We start from the raw sequence: 13,402 nt of genomic DNA, 5'->3' as shown, positions 1-13,402 counted from the left end.
TAGCCTTATTTGTTATTATTTAGCCAGTATATCCTTATTTGATATTATTTAGCCAGTATGTCCTTATTTGATATTATTTAGCCAGTATGTCCTTTTTTGATATTATTTAGCCAGTATGTCCTTATTTAATATTATTTAGCCAGTATGTCCTTATTTGATATTATTTAGCCAGTATGTCCTTATTTGATATTATTTAGCCAGTATATCCTTATTTGATATGCATGCAAATCCAGTTAGAGTTAGAACAATTGATTTAATTGTCACTCCGCAATGATATAACAATACAAAATAAAGATGTTTAAAAACCACATTGTGGACCACCCCAAATTGAGTTTACAACACTAAAAACAATCATATAGCCAAACATCCATGAGCTAGATCATTTCTGTGATATGGCCTACTATATGTCCAGTACATCTACTGCTTGCTGTCAGTGTTGCATGTGATAACTCACAGTTGTAACTTTGAAACATGGCCTGAACTAGATGGAAACATGCATAAAGAGTGCCTGAAGGTATGCTCCTACAATTTTAGCACCGGAAACATATCATGGACACATACTCTACATTATATGAGCCTATACATTTGAACTCACATAGGCCTATATTATAGCCTACAGAAAAGCTTATTCATCATCTATGCTACTTTACAACCAATCCAGAATGTATGTGTTGAGACTTGAGAGGTGCACCTTGCTGTTTGTCTCCCCAGGTAAAGCCCACCTGACCCAGGACACAGACCCGTCAGGAGAGCCCCAAGAGACTGGCCATCAGTCTGGGGAAGCCATGGAGAAGAATGAGAGGTCCACCCCCATCCCTGGCAAAGAGAAAGAGGTGGATATCATCAACATCAAGGGCATTGAGGACATAGGCTATGTCCAGCCGGATTCCATAGTAAGCCACCTTTACTTTTCAGCAACTGGCAAATCACAGTCCACAGCACATAGTAGCTAGCACATAGCAACATCGGATTCCTGGAAAGAACATCCAGCACAGTAAAGCTAGTGTTGACAGTGTCGAACACCCATGCAAGACTAATTGGTTGGTTTTCCCGATGATAAGTTTAGATGACATTGGGGGTACGTCATTCCTGTATTGTTTGTTTCCTTTTGTATTGATGGCCTTTTTATTAACTGACTTTATTTGTCAATTTCTGTACACTCTATATACAAAACCATGGGGACACCCCTTCAAATTAGTGGGGGATTTGGCTATTTCAGCCACACCCTTTGCTGACAGGTGTACAAAATCGAGCACAGAACCATGCAATCTCCATAGACAAACATTGGCGGTAGAATGGCGTTACTCAAGAGCTCAGTGACTTTCAACGTGCTACCGTCATAGGATGCCACCTTTTCAAACAAGTCAGTTCGTCAAATTTCTGCTCTGCTAGAGCTGCCCTGGTTAACTGTAAGTGCTGTTATTGTGAAGTGGAAATGTGTAGGAGCAACAATGGCTCAGCCACGAAGTCGTAGGCCATACAAGCTCACAGAATGGGACCGCTAAGTGTGGAAAAATTGTCTGTCCTCAGTTGCAATACTCACTACCGAGTTCCAAACTGCCTCTGGAAGCAACGTCAGCACAATAACTTTTCGGAGCTTCATGAAATGGGTTTGCATGGCCGAGCAGCCGCACACAAGCCTAAGATCACCATGCGCATTGCCAAGTGTCGGCTGGAGTGGTGCAAATCTCACAGCCATTGGACTCTGGAGCTGTGGAAATGCGTTCTCTGGAGTGAGGAGTCACCATCTGGCAGTCTGACAGACTAATCTGGGTATGGCGGATTCCAGGAGAACGCTTCCTGCCCCGATGCATAGTGCCAACTGTAAAGTGTGCTGGAGGAGGAATAATGGTTTGGGGCTGTTTCTCATTGTTCAGGCTATACTCCTTAGTTCCAGTGAAGGGAAATCTTAACGCTACAGCATTCAATGACATTCTAGATGATTCTGTGCTTCCAAATTTGTGGCAACAGTTTGGGGAAGGCCCTTTCCTGTGTCAGCATGGCAATGCCTCCGAGCACAAAGTGAGGTCCATACAGAAATGGTTGTTTGCTTTTGTCTTGATGGCCTTTTCATTAAAAGCGACTTTATCTGTCAATTGTTGTATGTCACAGATGTACGTATGACAAGTCACGAGATGTCTGTCTTAGCTAAATAAACGATCTGAGTGTTACACATTTTTCTCCTCCGTCTGCACATGTCCCACTCAACACTGTGACAAGAGTTTGGACTGGACTGACTGATACTGTATAATGTAAACCGATGTCTGCTATGTGTTGGATATTTTGGGTCTATGTAGACATGGAACAGTTCTGTAACAAGCCGTTTGGGAAATGCTGGCTGGAGAATTGAATGAAGGTTGAATTTACATTTGGAGATTTGCATTTATCCCTCTGGTGGCCGAGTTGACCCGTTTTAAGAAATGCCATTGGTTTCTGGAGAACAAATGTAATATCTTTAATAGGATGATGAGGAATTTCTTACAGGAAATATTCACTGCCACCTGTTGAGGTTAGCATAGGGGCTAACATGTGACATATTATGATGGGACCAGCTTCAATGTAGCGTTCTATCACGTGACACTACGTCGATGATTTTAATTGGCTGCTGCTTAAACCATTTTCTCATGTGTTTAATGACCTCTCATTCAACACTGCGTATTTTGTGCCACATCTGAAGTGGAGTTCCATCTCTGTGTTGCGATGAGAAATGATGTCACCGAGGACCCTCTCAGGGGAATGTTTGTACTGGTTGGGCAAAGGCCGCCGGAAAACATGTGGTGAGGCAGCATTTGCCACAGCACTTTTCAATCAGGTTTGCCTTATGATATGTCAACTTGCGAAGAATTTCTTTGTCCTTCTCATCAGAGTGCTGTTGCAGGCTGTTTGCGTGTCTCATGCAAATCAGATTCACGGAAATCGCTGGTCGTGGGCGCTCGCCGCTTTCCTCCGGTATTTATTTAGCAACCATGATAACACATCACTCAGACAGACACAAGCAAAAACTCTTCAATACATGCTGCAGCCTACACACCTAAACATTAGCGGTCTTGCATGCATGTTATATTGCATAGACAAAAGAAAACATTTCTAATCTGTAGGCTGCGTCCCTCTGGCCAGGGTAAACAAAGTGGTAACATTGTGTATTTATAGCCCGTTTGTGAGTGGGATCAAATTTGTTTTATATTAAAACTTAGGCTGGCTAGGCTACCTAGACTTTTTCAATCTAAAATGATGAACTGGAATGAATCAATAAACACAATAGCTAACATAGAGCAGGACTGGGCGATGCACACCTGCAGAACGCAAGCTCAGTCCTGTGAGTTTTATTGTCCAATCATGTTGCTTTCTCTGTGTCTGCGTAAAGGTACCACCTCTAGTCCTTCTTTAAAATATAATGCATATGAACAAGTACAAGGTTGCTGCAGTTTGACAGGGTTTTCATCCTCCCCAAGGCTATTTTTAAACCAACCCGATTAGAAAAACTCTGGTCCCATCATAGCCTCATAGCCATATTAAACCTTTTGACAGCAGATTAATCGCATCATACCGTATTAGTTTTAACTGGTTAGGTTCCAGAATTGTTTTTCTACCAAACCACCCTGGGACCTGTGGAGTCACATCTGGGTTGGGCCAATGTTTACGTTCTAATCAATCAATATGCCCTGAGGGGGTGTGGTATATGGCCAATATACCACGGCTATGGGCTGTTCTTAGGCAGACGCAATGCGGAGTGCCTGGATACAGCCCTTAGCCGTGCTAATATTGGCTACATATCCCTAACCTCCAAGGTGCCTTATTGCTATTGTAAACTGGTTACCAGCGTAATTCGAGCAGTAAAAAGACATATTTTGTCATACAGCCATTCAGGGCTTAAACCACCCAGTTTATATTTAAATGTATTGAGGCTTAACCTTGACCTCCGAATGATTAGCAGCCCCTGAAATAATGCTGAATATCTGGTATGGCTTTTATATGTAATGAGGGATTGAGATAGGAGAGGGCACCTTGTCGCTTTCAGATCAAGGCTAATATTAGCTACTTGGCGTCTCAGACTCTTCTCAAGTAACAAGTAGTGGGTCTTGTAGCAGAGAGGCGTTGGGCTTGTTCACCCCTGTGGACGGTGACAGAGAAAGCTGGAGAGAGAACGAGCGAGGGAAAGAGAGAGAGAGAGCGAGAGAGAGAGCTCTGTTTAATAACAGTAGTCTGCGGTGGCGCTCGCCTAGTGATGGGAAGATGGCAGAAGAAACACCAGAGAGCTCAGGGACTTCACTGCTTCATAACTCAGCAGACACAGCTAGCAAGCCCAGGCACTTCTTAAAGGATGTGGTTTTTCATGGCAAATTTCAAGTGAGTGGAATGACGAAGATACAGCATGTGTGGATTTACATCACGTGTTAACGTACTCGTACTTCAGTAGAAACTGAGACGAACAATCTCAGGGAGACTGCTGCTTTGTTGTAGTTTGGTATTTGGTTTTTAGAGTGAAGATTCATTTGGCAGTTATTTCACTTTGCCTATGATTTGAAACTTTGATTTGCTGGAAAATAATACTGTCGGTGGAAGTCAGACATGATTGTCTTGTGGAAATGTAGTTTCCACTTCGACTTGGTCAAGTCATGAATACATTCATTTTGTCTGTCGTAAATCCCTTTTTAGTAACTGTTGTGCTAGGATTGTTTAATCTCAATATAGTTGAGAGATGGCTTGACCTGGTTTGACAGCTTGCGGAGAGAAAAGGATCACGTAGCCTAATTACAGAACAAGTATCAACCGTACACGTCTGACACTTTGTAATGTCTGTCTCGTTCCACATTACACATGAAGACGTGTACTATACAAGAGAGGGGTGTGTGTGAAATGAGTGAAATGTATATATCCGATGACGTCATCACGCACCACTCTTTTTCAACTCCCTCATCATGTTGCGGTCTGTGACCATTGTGTTTCCAGTTTTACACATAACGTTCGGCTCGTAGCGAGTGGATCCTGAAACCTTCTCAACCAGGGGTACAAATGGAACCCTGTATTCAGTTTTCCTTGCCGTCAAGTGAGGGTAGAATGTGGAATTGTCAAATTAGGTCAAAATGATTGTGTATGTGGGGCGGGCCACAATCCACTTTTTAAATATTGTGATTAAAAATAGAGAATCGGTAGGGTCAGTCTGTGCTATTAAAATAGTTTGCAGGAATATTGGACAATATTATTCCAACTGATAAGTCACACAGTTTGAAGTATGTTGGTATGGTCAATGGGCTGGACACTGTGAACAGCAGCTTGTAGTTAGCTGGACCCAACCAATCCAGACCTCTCAAGACCATCAGTATATGCCTAGCATGGCGTCTTGTGTGCACCCAAACATCCAAACACCCACGTCGACACACACAAAAAACAATCATCAACCATTTTGGCACTCTTACCCATAATAAAACAGTTCAAGGGTGTCTTGAAGGTGCCTCGTGCAACTGCCTTTAAGGTAAATAATACTGTATTGATAGTGGCACACAGAATACCGGTATGTGCGGTTCTTCATCAGTCTACCAAAACAAATGTTTTTTCTGTCTTTGAGTAGTTACAGATGTTTGAGAGATGGGACTGTTGGATGTCTCCAACGATAATACCAACTATTGATACAATAAAAGGCCAGCAGATCAGGAATAAGCAATGAGTTTTGAAGTCAGCCAAACCTTCCTGGTCATATAAGCTTGATGTCCGAGAGCAGTTGTTGACTCGCCGATCCGTCTGAAAACTCCATGGAAATGTCCAGCTCTGACCGGATCAAACATATGCCTATGTGATGAACCTAGTTGGAATTGTGACACCAGATATTCAGGTGGATGCCAGCAAACTTAGAAAGAGTAGAGAGATCACAGGGATTTGAATGATCTACCGTATTTAAAAAAATGTTGTGATTGATGTTCGGCAAAGTTTTTACAATAAGAAATTATAATATCATACCTATAGATGCCATTCATATAAATGAATGATATATCATAAAAGAAAGAATCAGGTGTGTTTGGTTAATCGTTTGTTTGCACGCATACATAGTAGCAACACTAGCCTTTTGTTGGATGCAATTTTGTTTAATAACTTGTTGTTTACTGAATAATTCTCAATAGTGCTTGCCTTGCAAATCAGCATTCAGGTTCAAAGTCACTAAGTGGTCACTTCTCCCAAGGGGAACCAGAAATGCACAGGAACCCCTTTGGGACTAGGTGACTCTCCCAACTTGACCCCTGTAGTCTAACTGGCTCACTGAACAGTCGAATGGCAAAAGCTTCACAGCACACACACATGAACATGGTTCAGGTAGGTAGCTAATCCTCTCTCATGCACAGCCCTCCCCTCTCTAATGCACAGCCCTCCCCTCTCTCCCCAGCTCCTGAACTCCCTGACACCCGAGGAGAACACCCAATGCCAGCACGGCCTATACTTCCAGGATGGAGAGAGGAGGGTGGACTACATCCTCACCTACCACATCAAAAAGCCCAGCAGCTCCCGCTCTAACCGACAGTCCTCCCGCTTCACCGACAATGCCTTCACACGGAGCCTCCGCCGCGGGACGGCCAGGCTGGGACGACCCCCGCCTCCGCATCCCAGAGGTGACCCGGAGGTGGCTCTCAGGACCACAGCATGGACTACCACGAGGACGACAAGCGCTACCGCCGTGAAGAGTTTGAGGGCAACCTGAGGGATATGGGCCTGGAGCTGGAGAAGGATGAGGATGTGAGTTGCTTCTCTATGGCTTCTCTGTTCTGTTCTTTTTGACAGCCTCAAACCCACCCGATATTATTAGCTACAGTATATCACAAAAGTGAGTACACCCCTCAGATTTTTGTAAATATTTGAGTATATTTTTTCATGTGACAACACTGGAGAAATGACACTTTGCTTCAATGTAAAGTAGTGAGTGTACAGCTTGTATAACAGTGTAAATTTGCTGTCCCCTCAAAATAACTCAACACACAGCCATTAATGTCTAAACCTCTGCCAACAAAAGTGAGTACTCCCCTAAGTGAAAATATCCAAATTGGGCCCAATAGTCATTTTCCCTCCCCGGTGTCATGTGACTCGTTAATGTTACAAGGTCTCAGGTGTGAATGGGGAGCAGGTGTGTTAAATTTGGTGTCATCGCTCTCACACTCCCTCATACTGACTGGTCACTGGAAGTTCAACATGGCACCTCATGTCAAAGAACTCTCTGAGGATCTGAAAAAAATAATTGTTGCTCTACATAAAGATGGCCTGGGCTATAAGAAGATTGCCAAGACCCTGAAACTGAGCTGCAGCATGGTGGCCAAGACCATGGTCGACCAAAGAAGTTGAGTGCACGTGCTCAGCGTCATATCCAGAGGTTGTCTTTGGGAAATAGACGTATGAGTCCTGCCAGCATTGCTGCAAAGGTTGAAGGGGTGGGACCATACGCCGTACACTGCATCAAATTGGTCTGCATGGCTGTCGTCCCAGAAGGAAGCCTCTTCTAAAGATGATGCACAAGAAAGCCCGCAAACAGTTTGCTGAAGACAAGCAGACTAAGGACATGGATTACTGGAACCATGTCTTGTGGTCTGATGAGACCAAGATAAACTTATTTGGTTCAGATGGTGTCAAGCGTGTGTGGCGGCAACCAGGTGAGGAGTACAAAAACAAGTGTGTCTTGCCTCCAGTCAAGCATGGTGGTGGGAGTGTCATGGTCTGGGGCTGCATGAGTGCTGCCGACACTGGGGAGCTACAGTTCATTGAGGGAACCATGAATGCCAACATGTACTGTGACATACTGAAGCAGAGCATGATCCCCTCCCTTCTGAGACTGGGCCGCAGGGCAGTATTCCAACATGATAACGACCCCAAACACACCTCCAAGACGACCACTGCCTTGCTAAAGAAGCTGAGGATTAAGGTGATGGACTGGCCAAGCATGTCTCCAGATCTAAACCCTATTGAGCATCTGTGGGGAATCCTCAAACTGAAGGTGGAGGAGTGCAATGTCTCTAACATCCACCAGCTCTGTGATGTCATCATGGAGGAGTGGAAGAGGACTCCAGTGGCAACCTGTGAAGCTCTGGTGAACTCCATGCCCAAGAGGGTTAAGACATTGCTGGAAAATGATGGTGGCCACACAAAATATTGACACTTTGGGCCCAATTTGGACATTTTCACTTAGGGGTGTACTCACTTTTGTAGCCAGCGGTTTAGACATTAATGGCTGTGTGTTGAGTTATTTTGAGGGGACAGCAAATTTACACTGTTATACAAGCTGTACACTCACTACTTTACATTGTAGCAAAGTGTAATTTCTTCAGTGTTGTCACATGAAAAGATATACTCAAATATTTACAAAAATGTGAGGGGTGTACTCACTTTTGTGATATACTATATGTCCGGCCAGGTCTAGCATTAGCTAGTGTTAGCCGAGCGTTAGCTTAGGGAAGAGGGGAGAACATCACATACAATACTGTTGCCCCTCTCGAGTTTTCCAGGAGGCTGGTGGATCAGGGTTATTTTTGACCCCACCATGCAACATTACACAAAATATACATTGTAGTTTGGCACAGCACCAGCTGAAACCGGCCTATAGAAAGCTAGCTGGACTAGCAGGGGGGTGGGTTAACTGCGTCAACTTGTCTGGCTGCTGTCATTGGTTTGTTTGTTGGATTTATTTAGAACCGCATCACAGAACCAACTGCATCATCAGTCTGTTTTCTGAAGAGGGTTCTGTTTCTCACACCTGACAATATGTTTGGCTGTCTTTGAAAATGCCATTATGGACTTCAAAATCCTTTCAACATTACGTCAGTAATTTCAATGTAATCTTATTTTTCTTCATTCAAAGCCAATGCATTTTGAAATCAAAATCACTGATCAGGATCAAGAGATTCATCAAATCAACGTTTTGGACTAGAGAGTGAGAGTGAATGAAAAAGGGAAAACTTTGTGCACTTCTAGTGATAGCCTTCAGTATGCTTGTGGTGTGTTGACCAACTGTAATCTGTAATAGGGAGTAAGAAGGACATGAGGGTGAAGTCTCAGTAATCTGAGACTATCAAGTTGGTCCGAGTGCTGATGATGGCAAAGATGACAGCTGCCATGGTGGATCTCTTTACCCAGACAGGGCAGGGCAGGACAGGGCAGGGCAGGGCAGGACAGGGCAGGATAGGACAGGGCAGGACAGGGATGGCCCAGTGGAAGGATCTCACACACACACACACACACACACACACACACACACACACACACACACACACACACACACACACAGACACACACACACACACACACACTCCAGAAAAACACACACACACACACTCCAGACAAAAACACACACACACACACTCCAGACAAACACACACACACACACTCCAGACAAACACACACACACACACTCCAGACAAGCAATGTGGCAAAGCCAGCTAGAAGATAACACAGAATACCTTGACTGTACATACACTCCTGCACATTCTCACACTTACAATGGGCACATTTCTCACAAGCTTGATGTCCTATTGATATCATTAAAGTAAGTGTGTGAGAAAAAGAGACGTATGCCAAGTGTTCTTTGGGAATTTGTGACAGGCAGTGTACACGCGAGAATTGGTTCTGGGTGCCAAGATTAATTGTGATTCATCTATAAACCATCCGGTTATAATTTCCACTTTGTCCCCAAATTGCATTAAAGCCACCATTCTAGTACTGAAGCTTATTCCCCTCATAGATACCGCTGTTATTACAACTGTTTGTGTTCTCTGTGGGGGAAAACATACTGAATAATCTCTTTCTTATCATGTTAGTGGAGTGGAGAGAAGGGAGTAATGTTTAGGTTTTTTATCGTTTCCTCTCATCGACCGTCCATTGTGGAGTTAGTTGATTAAAACAGGCGCCCTAAGTATTATAGATCATTAAAGTGCTGTTGACTTAAACTTATCTGTATATAGAAGGCACTTAGTGGATCTAATACTGGGATGGGACTGCAGTGGGAAGGGACAAAGCGGAGGTGGTAACGGGATGTGGAGGAGTGTGAATGTTTGAGACTGAAACAGTGATGGAAACTTCTGCTAGGAAACCCATTACCTAAATCTGACCACAACCGCTCCAGAATATTTCTCAGACTCCTTGAACGAGAATGCAGGGTAATATCTGGCAGAGCAAGACTACATAATACCTGATTGGACGTCTTTCAGATCCGCAGGCCTAAACTCATTACTTGTTGAAACATTTATTTCATGTTTCATGATACATGAATTCCAAGATGACGTAGCAGTCGGACGCGTGTTTGTCCTGTCCCTTGTAAATAGTCGAGCTGAATATACTTTCATGCAACCTGCCTGACCCAATGTTGTAAGGATCTGCTATTTTTATACTCAGTTAGCCACTGCTAGTGGTCTTCTCCGTTAGCTCGGACACCAGCCAGCTTTAGCTCGGTCAATACCTGCCAGTCTGCACAGCGCAATATCAACCCAGAGCATATCGGACTGCTTTTCTCTACTACATCAATGGATTCCTGCCGCAAGCTCTGGACCATTACACAGGATCATCGCAGCTAGCTAGCTTCAACCGAGTGGCTATTTGCTGGCTAACGCCTCTGTCCGGAAGCAAGCACCAGTTAGCCTTGAGCTAGTCTCAAGCTAGGCTCATCTCCCGGCTAGCCGAAGAGGCATACCAGCTAATTCTTAGGCTGCAATACCTCTTTTGCCAATTGCCCTGGACCCTTTATTGCCGACAGGGAGCCCCGCCGATCCATTACGACTGGTTTGCCGATGTAATCGTCCAATGTGGTTTCAACAGGATTTTTCATTGCGATGTCGCCGAAGACCCATCTGCTATCCCCGGCCCGCTAGATTTCTGAACGCCGTGTCTCCCGCTCACCTAGCGTAGTAGCGACTATCATACGGCTCCCTGTCTCACCTATTGCTGTTCATAGGACCCTATGATCACTCGGCTACACATGTCTCTCCCTAATGTCAATATGCCTTATCTACTGCTGCTTCAGTTAGTTATTATTGTTTTATTTCACTGTAGGGCCCCCAGTCCCGCTCAACATGCCTTAAATAGCTCTTTTGTCCCACCCCCCACATATGCGGAGACCTCACCTGCCTTAACTGGTGCCTCCAGAGACACAACTTCTCTCATCGTCACTCAATGCCTAGGTTTAGCTCCACTGTACTCACATCCTACCATGTCTGTACATTATGCCCTGAATATATTCTACCATGCCCAGAAACCTGCTCCTTTTATTCTCTGTTCCCTACCCACTAGATGACCAATTCTTATAGCCTTTAGCCGTACCCTTAACCTACTCCTCCTCTGTTCCTCTGATGTAGAGGTTAACCCAGGCCCTGTAGCCCCCAGCACTACACTCATTCCCCAGGCGCTCTCATTTCTTGACTTCTGTAACCGTAAAAGCCTTGGTTTCATGCATGTTAACATCAGAAGCCTCCTCCCTAAGATTGTTTTATTTACTGCTTTAGCACACTCCGCCGATCCGGATGTCCTAGTCATGTCTGAATCCTGGATTAGAAAGGCCACCAATAATACTGAAATGTCCATCCCTAAATATAACATTTTACGACAAGATAGAACTGCCAAAGGGGGCGGAGTTGCAATCTACTGCAGAGATAACCTGCAGAGTTCTGTCATACTATCTAGGTCTATGCCCAAACAGTTTGAGCTTCTACTTTTGAAAATCCTTCCAAAAACAAGTCTCTCACTGTTGCCACTTGTTATAGACCCCCTCAGCCCCCAGCTGTGCCCTGGACACCATATGTGAATTGATTTCCCCCCATCTATCTTCAGAGTTCATACTGTTAGGTGACCTAAACTGGGAAATGCTTAACACTCCGGCCATCCTACAATCAAGGTAGATGCCCTCAATCTCACCCAAATTATCAAGGAACCTACCAGGTACAACCCTAAATCCGTAAACATGGGTACCCTCATAGATATCATCCTGACCAACTTGCCCTCTAAATACACCTCTGCTGTCTTCAACCAAGATCTCAGCGATCACTGCCTCATTGCCTGTGTCCGTAATGGGTCCGCGGTCAAATGACCACCCCTCATCACTGTCAAACGCTCCCTAAAACACCTCAGCGAGCAGGCCTTTCTCATCGACCTGGCAATGGTATCCTGGAAGGATATTGACCTCATCCCATCAGTAGATGATGCCTGGTTGTTCTTTAAAAGAGCCTTCCTCACCATCTTAAATAAGCATGCCCCATTCAAAAAATGTAGAACTAAGAACAGATGTAGCCCTTGGTTCACTCCAGACTTGGCTGCCCTTGACCAGTATTAGAACATCCTGTGGCGTACTGAATTAGCATCGAACAGTATGCAACTTTTCAGGGAAGTCAGGAACCAATATACACATTCAGTTAGGAAAGCTAAGGGTAGCTTTTTCAAACATAAATGCATCTTTGCTTCCTGTAGCACTAATTCCCGGAAAGCTGTAAACACTGTAAAGTCCATGGAGAATAAGAGCACCTCCTCCCAGCTGCCCACTGCACTGAGGCTAGGAAACACTGTCGCCACCGATAAATCTACGATAATTAGTTTTACTAGCATTTAAGAGCAGTTGGAGGCCACAGAAGGAGTGTTCTGGCCAACAGCTCTACACCCTCTGCAGCAACTTTCCCAAGCCCCCCCGGCTTCTCCTTCACCCAAATCCAGATAGCTGATGTTCTGAAAAAAAATCTGGATCCCTGCAAATCAGCTGGGCTAGACAATCTGGACCCTCTCTTTCTAAAATGATCCGCCAAAACTGTTGCAACCCCTATTACTAGCCTGTTTAACCTCTCTTTCATATCGTCTGAGATCCCCAAAGATTGGAAAGCTGCCGCGGTCATCCCCCTCTTCAAAGGGAGAGACACTCTAGACCCAAACTGTTGTAGACCTAATATCCATCCTGCCCTGCCTTTCTAAAATCTTTGAAAGCCAAGTTACCAAACAGATCACCGACCATTTCGAATCCCACCGTACCTTCTCCACTATGCAATCTGGTTTCCGAGCTGGTCATGGATGCACCTCAGCCACGCTCAAGGTCCTAAACGACATCATAGCCGCCATCGATAAAAGACAGTACTGTGCAGCCGTCTTCATCGACCTGGCCAAGGCTTTCGACTCTGTCAATCACCGCATTCTTATCGGCAGACTCAATAGCTTTGACTTCTCAAATGACTGCCTCGCCTGGTTCCCCAACTACTTCTCAGTTCAGTGTGTCAAATCGGCGGGCCTGTTGTCCAGACCTCTGGCAGTGCCACAGGGTTAAATTCTCGGGCCGACTTTTCTCTGTATATATCAAAGATGTCGTTCTTGCTGCTGGAGATTCTCTGATCCACCTCTACACGGACGACACCCTTCTGTATACATATACAGAAAATCACATTGTAGGATTTTTAATGAATTTATTTGC

At 44.6% G+C, this 13,402-nt stretch overlaps 1 protein-coding gene across 1 annotated transcript in view; it reads left to right on the top strand.

The window, feature by feature from the left end:
• LOC135524096 (anoctamin-1-like) overlaps positions 1-13,402 on the top strand; it is a 68,671-nt gene that overhangs the window by 10,932 nt on the left and 44,337 nt on the right. Inside the window, 3 exon segments of the mRNA XM_064951299.1 lie at positions 712-893; positions 6,377-6,614; positions 6,617-6,723. Of these exon segments, the coding sequence (XP_064807371.1) occupies positions 786-893; positions 6,377-6,614; positions 6,617-6,723 (453 nt within the window). The 5' untranslated portion in view covers positions 712-785.

This window comes from Oncorhynchus masou, chromosome 31, assembly GCF_036934945.1.
Source record: "Oncorhynchus masou masou isolate Uvic2021 chromosome 31, UVic_Omas_1.1, whole genome shotgun sequence".
Lineage (NCBI taxonomy): Eukaryota > Metazoa > Chordata > Actinopteri > Salmoniformes > Salmonidae > Oncorhynchus > Oncorhynchus masou.
The sequence above is the reverse complement of the archived record's forward strand: the minus strand, read 5'-3'. Positions and strand labels throughout refer to the sequence as shown.